At 36.6% G+C, this 14,779-nt stretch overlaps 1 protein-coding gene across 2 annotated transcripts; it reads right to left on the bottom strand.

Annotated features, from left to right (window-relative positions):
- Nucleotides 1-3,390: 3,390 nt before the first annotated feature.
- On the bottom strand, nt 3,391-7,630 carry LOC104825357 (R3H domain-containing protein 2-like). Of its 2 annotated transcripts, none has more exons than XM_010557678.1 (6): nt 7,189-7,630; nt 6,112-6,817; nt 5,174-5,543; nt 4,242-4,589; nt 4,060-4,139; nt 3,391-3,682 (listed from the first exon to the last, which is right to left on the bottom strand). In XM_010557678.1, exons 1-4 carry the CDS (start codon nt 7,451-7,453, stop codon nt 4,539-4,541), a joined length of 1,392 nt encoding a protein of 463 aa, XP_010555980.1. In that variant the 5' UTR covers nt 7,454-7,630; the 3' UTR covers nt 3,391-3,682; nt 4,060-4,139; nt 4,242-4,538. The 2 variants fall into 2 exon arrangements, with proteins under 2 accessions (XP_010555980.1, XP_010555982.1); XM_010557680.1 differs by having other exon boundaries at nt 4,060-4,136.
- Between the last annotated feature and the right edge of the window lie 7,149 nt (nt 7,631-14,779).

The following is a 14,779-nucleotide window of genomic DNA, read 5'->3' as shown; positions in this document are numbered from 1 at the left end:
CGTCGGGTCTGGACTTGGTGGACCGTCCGTTCTGGACTTCCGGTCCGTCCGTTCCAGACCCTTCTGTCTCGGTTTTTCATCGTTTTCTCGTGCGGTTTCGTCATTCCCTGCGTGTATGACCCTGTAGGCTCATTCGAATAGCAGTATAACCCGAAATCTCTATTTCGGGTATACAAGTCATAGGCGGTCTCTAGCAAGACACTATGACTACCTATCTCGAATAGAGTTTGTTTGTGATCATACGAAAGCCAGTGATGATTCCGACTGATGATCCTTTTGTATCGCGATATGATATGTCGAACATAAGGCATGGACAAGCCACCTTATCTGATTCGACTGCTTTCTCGTTCACTGAGTTCGACTGTCTGAAATAGACGATGTTCGTCTATAGTGCGGCCACACATTTCTACAGTCTTGCTCACACGAGGGGCCCAGCGATATCTCTCTCTTTTACGAGAGGTACAAATCCCGTCTTGACTATCTAACATCCAGTACATGATTCGTTTCGTACCTGATACACGCCTTTATAGTCCTCCTTTTACGCAGGACGTTTGACGTAATCAAAGCACGCAACTCCTCATGTTGGATTCTGTAGATATCTCAGGTCTTAGGATCCAATCATGGAATCGTCGTATGAGATTCAAGTCATGACGCTAGTCCATGTGACAATCTCATGCGGGTCAGTCCAGTATTCCGTTCTGCAACGAATACCTATGATTGTGATCGTATCCAATACCTATGATCATCTATGTGATCATCAATCACACATCATACTAGTCTTATTATGTCGTTATTCCCATAATGACACAAGACTAGGGAGTTTAGTATCATTCATAATGATACATGGATTTCATAACAGATCTAGCATGCAGGAACATGTAATGAACAAGATACTCTCATAAAAAAACATATAGAAAGTATCAATACATCGAATGTATCTGAACAAAGCTCATAATCAGTACATCATAGAGCACTAAACCAACAACCACGTCCTCTACCGGTTCGGTTGTGAGGGCGATCTCCCCACCACTCCGGGAATCCAAGAATCTGGAAACAGCTATTTGCGAGGTGTCCCAGGCGGCCATAATTTGAACAGAGCACGTTTTTGTACTTATCATCAGAAGGTGGACGAGGGCACTGATTGATCTGGGCAGTGAAGGCGGAAACATCAGCCTTGTCTGTGAGACGAGACATAGATCCTTGGGATTCTTCATCCTGTGTGACGACGAGGTACGCTTCTTCCACAGTCGGAAGAGGCATGCGAGACAGAAGATTCGAGCGAACGACGCCAAATTTTCCATCGTCAAGGCCCAACAAAAATTCAAACAACTTGTCTTCTTGGCGTTGTTGTTCAAGTTTGACAGCGAGATTGCAAGTGCAATGTCCACATCGGCAATTTTTCACTGAGCGATAATTGTTCAGATCATCCCATAGTTTTGTCAGCTTTCCAAAGTAAGCTTCAACAGACAATCCGTGTTGCCGACAGTTCGCCAATTCGCTTCGAAGACGCAGCAATCGAGGGGCATTAGTCATTCCAAAACGGCGTTTGAGGTAATCCCACAAATCCTTTGCATACTCACGGTGTACGACGTCGGACCGAATCGCGGGGTCGAGGGTGTTCTTAATCCAGGAGACAATAAGCGAGTTGTTGGTTTTCCAATCCTCAAAATCAGGAGATTCGGGCTTCGGTTGTGGGATTTTTCCGTCTACAAAGCCATATTTCTTCCGTGATTTCAGAGCATGTCGAACATTGATGGACCATTCTTCATAGTTCGCACCGCGTAGCAACGGTTGTGACAGGACTAGGCCGGGATTATCACTCGGGCTCAGATCGTAGGGTGAGATAGTTCGTCGGGGAAGCGGTGTTGCTTCAGTCGTCGTGTTTGTCGTGTCAGAAGACATGATAAAGTCGGTGATATGAGATCGATACGAGGTAGGGTCGTTTCGTTTGTCGGAGGATCTGTCAGAATTCGGGAGGCGCAATTAGAGAGTGTCGGGCTCTGATACCATGTCAGGTCGAGCCGTCGACAATCGAAAAAACAGGGATGTGTCTGTCTGTGTATTCCATGAGTTTCTCACAACATATATGCACGAATGTCTGTACAAGGCAACAAGAGACAAAGGAAACTAAACACAACAGGTAAGGAAACTATATATTCAGTATATATTTTCCTTCTATTAATTTTTGAACCATGAGTTTTTCCATTTCATCGTACATGCACACACACATACACATGCGACGCACGGTACATGGTTCAGTTGCAAACTGAATCTGCGTATATGTCTATGAATCTCGAAGAGGTTCATAAACTTGAAATTCATAAACGCCTCAACAAAAGAATTACGCATCCAAACTGAAAGAGATTCGTAAACACGCCAACATGTGAAGATAAAAACTAAAAGAGATCAACTACTCGTCACCGTTTGAGAGGCTGAGTCTCAATTGAAACCTGCATATTTGAATGTATAATTCAACATTAAAGGGTAGTCCGGCGCACAAAAATCTCGTTGAATGGAGGTTCCGAAAAGATCCCACTAAAAGGGTGTATTGTAAATAAATCTGATCTTACAGTTTGCAAGAGACTGTTTCCAGAATTCGAACGACAACACCTTAATCAGTGTGCCAAGATTTCCCTTCGTGTATACAACAACAACAACATGACCTCATTTCCAAGTTCATTTGGGATCGACCGCATGAATCCTTCTTCTCCACTCATTTCGATCTCGGGTTAATTCTTTTGAAATCTGCAACACTTCCAAATCGTTTCTAATGACACGCTCCCAAGTAAGTCTATGTCTACCTCTTCCTTTTCTTCTCACCCCTATACCTATACTCTACTTTTCTAATCAGCGCATCTATCGACCTACATTATACATGTCCAAACCATCTTAAACGCCCCTCCCGTACTTTCTCTTCGATACCTATTACTCCTATTTTCTTTTTCATAATCTCATTTCTAATTTTATCCATCATTGTGTGCCCGTACATCCATCTCAACATCCTCATCTCAGCCACACTCATTGTAGATATATGTTGCCCTTTCGCCGTCCAACATTCACTATCATACAATAATACGAGTCTTATGGCAGTTCGATAGAATTTTCCTTTCAACTGTAGAAAAACCTTAGGATCATAAAGAACCCCTTGGCTTGTCTCCATTTCATCCATCCCGCTTTTATTCTAACTCCCCTTTGTGTATATTGCAACATTATTCCAACAAATATTGAACCCCTAAACTAACGACATGATTGGAAAATACCAAGAAAAACACGAGTTTCGAACTCTTGAATCCTAAGCATAAACCCATCAGCCAAACAAATGAACTATATCTCGTCGTATGGATCGCAAAAATAAACGAAGGGAAGTTTCAAAAAAAATAAAAATAGAGGTATGAAAAGAAACTGATGGATACATGTACTTGGGTTAGAGTAACTCAATATCGAATTTGCGTCTGTGGTTAGACAATGTAACTGATTTTCGGATATCCGAGGAAACAAGTTTGGATCATCCGTAGATCAGATACGAGATCGTTGTCATTTGTCCATTTTTACAAATTTATCACTATTTATACACTTGGTGTATATACGCACTGATCTCAACCACTCTACCGTGTATTTGTTGCGTGGCGCTGTAGATTCCAATCACTTCAGGTTCGTTTCTTTGTTCGTATTCACCCTCCCCCTGCAGATACCAAGTATTTGGGATCATAAGACCGACACAATCCGAAACTCAATGGATTCAGGGCCGGACATATATATATATATATGAGCATTTTAATAATAATAATACAATAGTAGAATTATTCATTGCCTCGCACTGACTTTCTTGCTTTACCTCTCGAATCTCTATTTAGATATAAACTTGGGTTCAGGACAACAACCGGAGACACTTGGTTTTCCAAACTAGAGTTTGGAGTATCCAAACTAATAGGTGCAATTACAAGACAGACAAGGTCTCCACATTTTAAACATCTTCCATCACTTTTTTACATGTTCAAGCGCCTAACACCTAAAAAAGAAAGTACGTAAAAAAATCAACCATACATGGTTCCTGCTTACCGTAAACTTCCATGGCACCGTTGTTCAAAGTTTCGACGGAGGCAGTGGACCGTACAAGGGCATAGATGCTCAGGCTTCTGCTGCAGAACAAAACCCGAGATGAGAACTCGTGATAGAAGCGCGAAATAGTTACTTGTGTTGCAAAATATTGCCAGAAAACAGATGCTAACTCGCCCACTTACCTTGACAGAGGTTTCCAAAGTGTTTTAATAACTCTGACCTAATTCAAGGTCAAATCAAGTGGTTCACCAGAGAAGCAGCTTCAATTACCCAGAGAGAATAGTATGAGGCTTTATCGAGAACCGAGCCCGGAAAAATGTCATAGGCGTGCACAAGAATAAGCAGCCATGTCGCTCATTCCCGCTCGGTTCTTTGTGCCTGCACTCTCCCACCAGCAGATATATATCTTCGATTTTGCTTGCCAAACACGTCTTGAACTTGGCCTACTGCTGGCGGGGTGCAGGCATGGCCCAAACCCCTTATCGAGGCCGGGCCAATTCATAACTACCATCAGACTGTGGTTGATGAGACTACAAAATAAGAACAAGATAAGAGTCAGAGAAAGAAAGGCAAAATGCTAGAATCATTGCCACTTAATTAGAGTATCAGTAGCTAAGCACACGAAAAATATGTAGAAATATGCCAACAAGTATTTCAACTTTCATTTTATCCAACTCTTCAGTGAGATCCTATGTTTTATCATAAAAAAAACTAGGCATATATACAGTAATCAAAAGCTCCAGTTCATTATTTTGTCAACATTTAACTGGTTGCAACTTTAAGTCACCTGTGTTTTTAGATTATAGATACTAATAAACCCCTGAAACTCTACAAATATCTGCCCGCCTTTCGATGCCAAATTGTTATGATTACCCCAACAAAACCCCCAACCCACCATGCTATAAGGATCCAGATGCAAGGGAAGGGATCAGACTCGAAAAAGGGTCATATGAGCAACATAAGGTTCTGCTTCTTCGTCCAACTGCTAAGAAATTAAAACACATCAATCTCCTTTCTTTCTTTTCACCCCTTTTCTAAGTAGATTATGCTTAGCACCATAAAAAATGTATAAATTCTTGTCTCTTGTCAAACACACTTTTTTTTATTGGGGTACCTGAGCAAAAGGTTGGCGAACATGGTCATGAGTATGAATAAAAGGCATTCCAGGGTGCTGACACGGGAACTGAGAAGAATGGAGATAGAGTGTAGAACTAGGGCGAGCATCCATATGACTTGGACTAAAAGGAGTCATCATTGGTTCAGGATGAACATATGCAATCCCGGCAGGGTTCGATGGTCCAGCCCAAGGTGCAGGGAGATGCTGAGGTAAAGGCCTAGCTTGATGTTCAACAAATATCTGAGGTCTATGAGTAGACCCAAGCTGTGGAAATTCAGTGTTGTAATTTACAGCAGGCGTAAACATTGGTTGAATAGTGTATGGCCCATTGCTGAAGCCAAACCCAGGGTCAAACCGCTGCAAATACCTGGCAAAACAGCTATTTTTAATATACGGTTTACGAGAAGGAAAAAGAATAGGAAACTACTTTGTTTGTCAAGTTCATCTACGCCTCAAATTGCAACAAAAAGTTTCCAATCTTTCATCGAACTGAGGCCAAATTTTTTTATCATTACATTTCTAATCAAAAGCCTTAATAAATAGAAACAAGCAACTCATCAGATGCCATGAGCCTTTTCACAGAGAAAAAATTTATCCATCCCCATCTCTCTAGGTATGTAGGTGTCAACAAGATCCTAAGGTATATACAAGATTTGCATTAAAAAAACATCGGACGAAATAGGACATACAACAGTTAGAACTTCGTAATAACTAGTAAGCAGGAGAAAACACATATAAAGAAGATAGACATCCTGTACCTTTTTCTGTCCCCTATAAAAACAAAATTGACTAGAAGACACTGATGACTGAACATAGAAAAAAGAATTTGAAGAAAGACGCAAAAATAATCAGAAATTGGTAAACTGACGGTGCAATGTATATTTCAAAAATATAAAAATGTATTTCTGATAGGAAACAAAGAATGAAACTCACACCTGTCGTAGCTCCTATCATAGTCGGGATCTTTTAGCTCTGTTTCACGGTCACGGAAGATTGCCACCCGGTTATTATTAGGTTTAGACCTAACAGTTGCTTCCATCTCCACCCTACTTCTTGTGGTTCTGCTGCCACTTGCAAATGAATCGATCAAACTCCTAGAAGATGTTGCATCGGATGGGCCTGCAGTAAATTTCTCCTCCACCCTTGATGGTTTGGATACACGAGAACCATCATACAGTCGATGTTCAATTTCAGGATCTCCACCATGGCCAATACTCGGATTAGAAGAATTAAATATCCTTGCCCGGGCTCGGTTATACTCCTCTTTTCTCTCCTCAACACTTTTGGACTTATTTGTCTTAACTGTGTCTGAATCTGAGCTACTGACAAATGAAGACTGTTTTTGAGGCCTCTGTTTTATGGCAACCTTGATTACACTGCTGTCTTCTGACCGTAAATTCACAGGAATGTCCGCAAGGCGAATTGCAGGACGCCTACATTCCGAGGTCTTGCGCACAATAATTCTAGAACCTGAACCATCAGGTAAGCTATTATCTAACAAAACCATTGACTGAAGATTGTAATGCTGTGCAACACGATGTGCTGCCAACCGTAGGTATGATGTAGGTATCTGCTGAAATTCCATTTGCTGTTGAGATGGGTCATGAATGAACTTCTCAACCTCCTGCTCCATGCGCAAAACTGAGGAAAGGTACCAATTAATAGCATCAGACGCAGACTGCCAGACACGGCAAGTAATACCACTAGAAGAAGGTCATATATGAATAAAGATCTAACGATGTGCATAATGTTTTTCACCTTTCAAAACGAAGGTATGCAACAATATATACACACAACATAATGACAGCTCTACAAATGAAAACTACACTTAATCAGTACTAACTAGAATTCCATGATAGGGGAAGCTCTTTTTGACACAAGATAGTTGAAAATACGATGCCAACCCTTTTCACAGAACCTTTAAACTTTCAACCAGATACATGCAGAATCGCTTAAATATGTGGTCTATCAATCAGATTGCAAATTAAGTAAGCGCGGGACTTCATGGTTACCAGAGAGACGCTCGCGAGGATTCTCAAGAGCCTCGCGAAGGAACTGGTCGACTTGATTGACAGCATCATCTAAAACCTTTTCCCCAGAGGATGAAGAACCCGAAGTCTGTATCTGCGAAGGAGGTTGAACATCAGGTAGCTCCTCCCTCTGAGCAGGATCGTTCGAGGGCGTCGAAGAAAGCATCAATCGGCTCAACGCGGCGTCCAGATCGGCCGCTTCCCACGACTCCGGCAGCCCTAGATCCTCCACCGTAGACCCCGCCATGGAATCGGACAAGCAGAGTACAGCAGGAAGGTTAAAAGGGGGAAGAGAGAAACCAATCGTCAGAGGAGATCAAGTGAGCTAGTTTCAGTGTTTTGAGCTCGAATCGCTAATTTCATAGGGACTTTAGGGGGTTAGGGTTTGAGATTCCAAGGTCGGGCGAAAGTGTCGAGTGAATTCCAGAGGCGCATTATCCAAAATACCCTCCATTTGCTAAAACTACTTCTACACCTACCCTTGTGACCATGTGACCAATATGACCGAAATATAGTATGGTCACATTTTGATTTTTATCGATTATAACGTTAAATTTATAGTGATCACACTAATTCATTATGTTCATATCTTGTATATCTTACTAATCATTTGATTAAAACATCATAAATTTAACGTTATGAACAATGAGATCAAAATGTGACCATACTATATTTCGGTCACATTGGTCACATGGTCACAAGGGTAGGTGTAGAAGTAGTTTTAGCAAATAGAGGGTATTTTGGATATTATTCCATTCCAGAGGGGGAAAGATAGGAGGTGTGGTGGGTTAGAGGAGGACGGAGTACGTGTGAGATATTCTCGTTTTCTTTTTTAGTTTGAATGGAGATGCTTTTATTTTGGGTTTTTGGTTTTAGTTTTTGGATTTTGGTTTTTAGTTTTTGGTTTTTGGCTTTTGGATTTTATAATATTTGAAAACTCAAAAAAAAGTAGCTTTTGGTTTTTCATTGATTTTTTCACTAAAATGGATTTCCAAATTTTTAGGAAAAGTAATTTTGTAAAAACTTAAATGTTGTTTTTTTTTGTTTTTGGATTCTAAAAATTCTAAAAATATGGCTTTTGTTTTATGTTTTTGACACCTTGCGAAGTGTACCAAAATATTTTTTTTTATTTCGAATATATCTTTTGTTTATAGAGAAAATGGCATATAAATATCTAAATTTTTATAAAAATTTCAAATAAATAACTAAATTATAAAATTATCATATAAATATCTTAATTTTTCAAAAAATTTATATAAATATCTAAATTTTTTATTTTTTTTAAATAAACCATCTTCCAGTGTTAAATATTAAACAGAATCCGCAAAAAAAATACGACTCAGCAATCAAAAATTCTATAAATATCCACGTCATTGGCCATGTTGGATGAGTATATTTAATTGACTAATAATTTTATTAACCGAACCGGACCAGTTTGATAAAAAAATAAAAACTCTAAAATCCCTAAAAGAGTTTTCCCAAATTGCCCATGTCATGTGCCGAGAGTCCTTCAATGGCGGACATGGAACATTCATCTGGAGAATTTTTTTTTGTTAAATCATCTGGAGAAGGTTATTCGATGGCCGAAATCATTCTTCATCTTTCTCCGAGAAGCTAATCCCATGTTGGCCTGATACGAGTTGTCCCGTATTAATAGAAAGAAGTTCTTTCATTCCGCATTCCTGGCCCTTTTTGAAATGAAACAACTTTTAAGCGCCATAATATGGGGAGGGCTAGCCAGGGTATTTGATTTTTCTCTCTCCTTCTCGGAGAAAACACAACCACCCATGAATATTGCTTTCGATCTTGTTTCTTTTTATGGGCATTGTTTCTCGGATTTTTGTTTTGTGTGTTCTGGCTAATGAAGAACATATGTTCTTATATATGTTTTTTCAGAAAACTTAACAGCCTGTTACTTCATTGAGATGTTCTTTTTCTAATGAGTTTGCTTTCGGGTAGAATTTCACCCTTCTTCTTCTTTTTTTTTTTTTTTTTTGAAATCTATTATTGCTTACAAGTTGCAGCTTTTAATAAGCTGATAAAAAACAACAGAGAATATGTACTTTCCATTTGTAAAACAAAATACATGAGATTGGATTTGTTTAATCTAATTTGATAATGTTCACCTTTTTCATTAGATAATCATAACCTTAGATGGAAACGTGACGCCCATTGATTTCAACATCTCCAAACAACTGAAGATTTCCATGTTTTTTTCTTCCTCAACTTCAACAGAGTCTCGAACAAGAGCTTCAATAACTTCGAATCAGTTTTACCTTTGTCTACCATTGAAGGACCTTCTCCAGATGTCTTGGACGATTTGAGAAAACTCTTTTAGGGATTTAGGATTTTTAATTTTTTTTATCAAACCGTTTCGATTCGGTTTAAAAAATTATTAGTCAATTAAACATATTCATCCTATATGGCCAATAACGTGGTTGCTTATAGGATTTCTGAATGCTGAGTCATCTTTTTTTGTCGGATTATGTTTAATATTTAACTCTGTTAACAGGAGATAGTTTATTTGAAAAAAAAAATAAAAAAGTTTAGATATTTATGTAGGATTTTTGAAAAATTGAGGTATTTATATGATAATTTTATAGTTTAGGTATTTATATGAGATTTTTGTAAGAGTTTGGGTATTTATATGCGATTTTTCCTTGTTTGTATCATTCAAAAGTCACGGCTATTTAAATATATATGAATGAAGATAAACCCATAAAAATTATCGAATTTGAGAATTGGTGAAAAATAAATTCCTAAACTAGTAAGGTGGAATAATAATTTCCGAATTTGAGAAACATAGAAATATAAATTCCGAACTTGAGAAATGATGCCATAATAAATTTTGACCGATGTTACTAATTAAATTATCAGATATTATCCTATTTGTCTAGTGAAACGTCAGCTTTTTTGCCACATATGCAGAACCGAAAATATTAAACGATTTTTAATAAACCGAACCAAGTAAGATTTTATTTAACTAGACCAAATCAACTAAAATCTATTATTTATCATCTTCTTCAATTAAAATTTTGAAACTCTAATCGTCGCCAACACTTTCTCAGACATTATAATATAATTTTCCAAATAAAAATAACAAAAACATTTCAGAGACATTTCACCAAGCACTTTGTACGCTTCTTTCTTTACAATTTGACTGTCAGTCTTACCCTGAGAATATCAAGTATTGACAATCCTAAATTTCCTTTGAAATAGAAGTTCTTTCCTGTAAACCTCTCTATCCGAAAAAGAAATACAAACAATTTTCTCCTTTCTTCCATGGTTGTCTATCTTGATCTTTCTTTCCTTCGTCATTGTTGATATCATAACCACAACGGCAATGGAAATGAGGCAGAAAGTGATAGTTGAACGAGAACAGAATCAAGCGACAGTTGGAAGAAAAGAATTCTCTTGCTCATATACAGAATCAAGAACAGAGCGTACATACATATAGTGATTTACTTGTCTGTTAACTTTGGAAAGAAATCAGTTAATATATGTGCAAAATAATAAGTTGCCTTTGTCTGAGCAATCTTCCTTTGTCCAAGTTGATTTAGATCGCAGATTGATTGTGATCTCGGGAAGATTGCAGATTAGGCTCTCCACATATTGCGCCTTGTGTTGTTTCCTTTCTTTGTTCATACTCGTGTATCATATCAATAGTGACGATTAGAGTTTCAAAACCTTAATCGAAAAAGATGATGAAAAGTAGATTTTTAACTAATTCGGTCAGGTTAAATAAAATCTTATTTGGTCCGATTCATTAAACTCATTTAATATTTTTAGATCTGCATATGTGGTAAAAAATATGACGTATCACTAAACATATAGGATAATATCTGACATTTTAATTAATCAACCGGTCAAAGTTTGTTATGACACCATTTTTCAAGTTCGGGATTTATATTTCCATATTTTTCAAGTTCGACAATTATTATTCCAACCTACTAGTTTAGGAATTTATTTTCCATCAATCTCAAGTTCGGGAATTTTTATAAGTTTATCCCTATAAAAAAAATCAAAAACTCATGTTACTATCAAATTCACTATGCAATGGCAATTTTCTATAGTTTTTGAATATTTTTATTTCATATTTTTGTTCAACAAATACGATGTATGTTCTGTTTAATTTATACAATATATGTTGTTTTTCCGGTGTGAGCGGTGTCATACTTGTTTCTGTCGAATTTTTCCATGTCTATTCGTTCATTGTTTGTTCTCGTGGTTTAGTTTAGTGTTTTTTTGTGTTTATACGGTTTTTGTACTTGCATTTTTTTTTATGAAGATTTTTGTACTTGTATTTGTGGTATTTTGCTTAGTATTTTTGCTCTAAATTCGTCATCCCACAATATACATTAATCCTTAGGAAGAAATTTGAGCAGCCATTCGAGTAGTTATGTTATTCCCGGACGAATGATGGAATCCGGACGAATTAAAAAGCTTCCAAGATGAAAATATATATTTCCGGAATTGGTATGTTATTCTCGGAAGCAACTCCGTCTGCGAATAAGCCACCTTGTTCGGACGAATGGCAATGGCAGAGCAACATTAGAAGACGTTACAAAAGGGAATGCCCTCTACGGTATCCACACTGTGGGTTGGATCCAACAATTGGATTTGGCCTGTTAGGACTTGGAAGTCGCTAGATCGAAGAGGTTCTTGAGAATTTATGATCGTTTTAGACTTTTTTATAAAGCTCTCTAGATCCTCTATAGGATTTAGGATTTGATGTGTTTAAATCTTTAGCCAAACTTTCCTTATATAGAGTTCAAAATCTCGTCGCATGTATATATATAGTATTGTCTATATTGCTTGGTCGTTTTCAATAAAAATAGAAATCTCGGATTACACCCGGATTCCTCCCTAAACACGTAGCTTATGACGTTGTTATGCAACGATTCAGGTCGTGAGCAGCAGTAGTGACTTAGACAGTCGTGGGACTCCGTGATAGCTCGACTTCCAGATCACGTATAATTACTTTGGACTTATTTTATTTCTGAAAATAAAAGGGTGGTGACCTTCAGACCTTTGTATTATACATTTCACCATTCGTATTATTTACTTGTGTTTTCGTGTATCGTATGTAAACGTACTCATATATTTTATAATGTCTTCCGCTGTATTATATTTAGGGGTAATCACATAAAAATATCCGAACTTTTATAAAAATCCCAAATAAATATCCGAACTATAAAATTATCATATAAATATCTGAACTTTTCAAAACTCCCATATAAATACCCAAACTTTTAAATTTTTTCCAAATCAAACAAACGCAACTGCTGACTCAGCAAAAAACTGCTGACTCAGCAAAAAACTGCTGACTCAGCAAAAAACTGCTGACTCATCATTCAAAAATATTATTAAATATCCAAAATATTCATCTACATGTATTTAAATTAATATATACATATAAATTCATATATATATGTACAAATATATATATATATATATAAAATAATAATAATGCATTATTATTTTTAATAATTGAATTTATTTTTAGTATATATATTACTAATGCATATATATTATTACTAATGCATATATATTAAAATAAAAATAGTTATAATTATATATACATAATAATGCATTATTATTATTTTAAAATACTTATTAAAAATAATAATGCATTATTATTATTTTTATTTTTAGTAATATATATACATAATATATATATTTAATTATAATTATTTTTATGCATTATTATTATTTTTAATAATAAATTTAATTATAATTATTTTTATTGTAATATATATGCATTAGTAATGATATATATATATATATATATATTGTAGTTATGTGTATATGTGTTTTATTAATTATAAATAATTTTATTTTTAATATATATATATATATATTTGTATATATATATGTGAATTTATATGTATATATTAATTTAAATACATGTAGATGAATATTTGGATATTTAATAATATTTTTGAATGCTGAGTGAATAGTTTTTTGCTAAGTCAACAGTTTTTTTTGTTGAGTCAGCAGTTTTTTTCTGAGTTAGCAGTTGCGTTTGTTTGATTTGGAAAAAAATTTAAAAGTTTGGATATTTATGTGGGAGTTTTGAAAAGTTCAGGTATTTATATGACAATTTTATAGTTCGGGTATTTATTTGAGATTTTTGTAAAAGTTCAGATATTTTTATGCGATTACCCCTTATATTTAAGATGAATGGTTTTAATGTTTCCACGATTTTTATATTTCGAAATTTTTCGATTTTGATTTTACTTATCAATATGACACAAGTTGTAAGCGGGATGCAAGTTATGGGTGTCACAAACTCTATCAATGAGGGGGTTATAGTGTTTTTCTACAGACCATCTATAATCAATGAGTCAAAATGTTGTTTTGAGGTCACGACCACATTGAATGAACTTACAGGGTCATACACTACACAAAGGGTTATAACGTAAAAATGGACATAAACAAAGTTTGAAACAAAATGTTTGTTGAACTTGGTCGAGTAAGTGTAATTCGTTCGAATTTGGTCAAATTAAGATAATTCAACCAAAACATGAAACGATGTGAAAATTTGACCGAATTAGCGTAATTCAGTCGAATGGTGAATAGCGATTATGAGTAGTGCCATTGAATAGTAATCATGAATAGTGATCGTGAAAAATTGTACATCGAAAATTTTACCAATCTCTCGAACAAATCAAACACTGTTGAATCATTCAATAATCTCGACAAATCTGTTAATTGTCTCTATGTGTATCTCACACGTAGGTAAATACAACAATTCATTCATGCCTGTGTCGAACACGAGGCGCAACAGCCCAAGCAAAATCGTTTGCGAGGACCTCAAGTGATCTTCATACTCATCATCGGTCACCGATATCACGGCTCTCGGTACCGGTCATCCCCATACCCACTCCAGACATCGATCCCCGATGCCGCCGACTGCCGGGCGAAGCAGCTCTATGCTAACTCCCCATCGTCGACCATCCGCCTTGGAAAATATGTTGGTTTAGTGCTCTATGCTGTACTGATTATGAGCTTTGTTCAGATACATTCGATGTATTGATACTTTCTATATGTTTTTTTATGAGAGTATCTTGTTCATTACATGTTCCTGCATGCTAGATCTGTTATGAAATCCATGTATCATTATGAATGATACTAAACTCCCTAGTCTTGTGTCATTATGGGAATAACGACATAATAAGACTAGTATGATGTGTGATTGATGTTCACATAGATGATCATAGGTATTGGATACGATCACTACAATCATAGGTATTCGTTGCAGAACGGAATACTGGACTGACCCGCATGAGATTGTCACATGGACTAGCGTCATGACTTGAATCTCATACGACGATTCCATGATTGGATCCTAAGACCTGAGATATCTACAGAATCCAACATGAGGAGTTGCGTGCTTTGATTACGTCAAACGTCCTGCGTAACAGGAGGACTATAAAGGCGTGTATCAGGTACGAAACGAATCATGTACTGGATTGTAGATAGTCAAGACGGAATTTGTACCTCTCGTAGAAGAGAGAGATATCGCTGGGCCCCTCGTGTGAGCAAGACTGTAGAAATGTGTGGCCGCACT

Source organism: Tarenaya hassleriana, unplaced genomic scaffold, assembly GCF_000463585.1.
Source record: "Tarenaya hassleriana unplaced genomic scaffold, ASM46358v1 Cleome448, whole genome shotgun sequence".
NCBI classification, from domain to species: domain Eukaryota; kingdom Viridiplantae; phylum Streptophyta; class Magnoliopsida; order Brassicales; family Cleomaceae; genus Tarenaya; species Tarenaya hassleriana.
This window is presented reverse-complemented; position numbering and strand designations above follow the sequence as displayed.

Excerpts from the sequence above, each read along its gene's own strand:
- LOC104825357 (XM_010557678.1), bottom strand. The coding sequence starts at position 7,453 with ATGGCGGGGTCTACGGTGGAGGATCTAGGGCTGCCGGAGTCGTGGGAA. Across the intron at positions 6,818-7,188 it reads TCCTCGCGAGCGTCTCTCTG|TTTTGCGCATGGAGCAGGAG; the intron begins GTAACCATGAAG and ends ACCTTTCCTCAG. Across the intron at positions 5,544-6,111 it reads TATGATAGGAGCTACGACAG|GTATTTGCAGCGGTTTGACC; the intron begins GTGTGAGTTTCA and ends CTGTTTTGCCAG.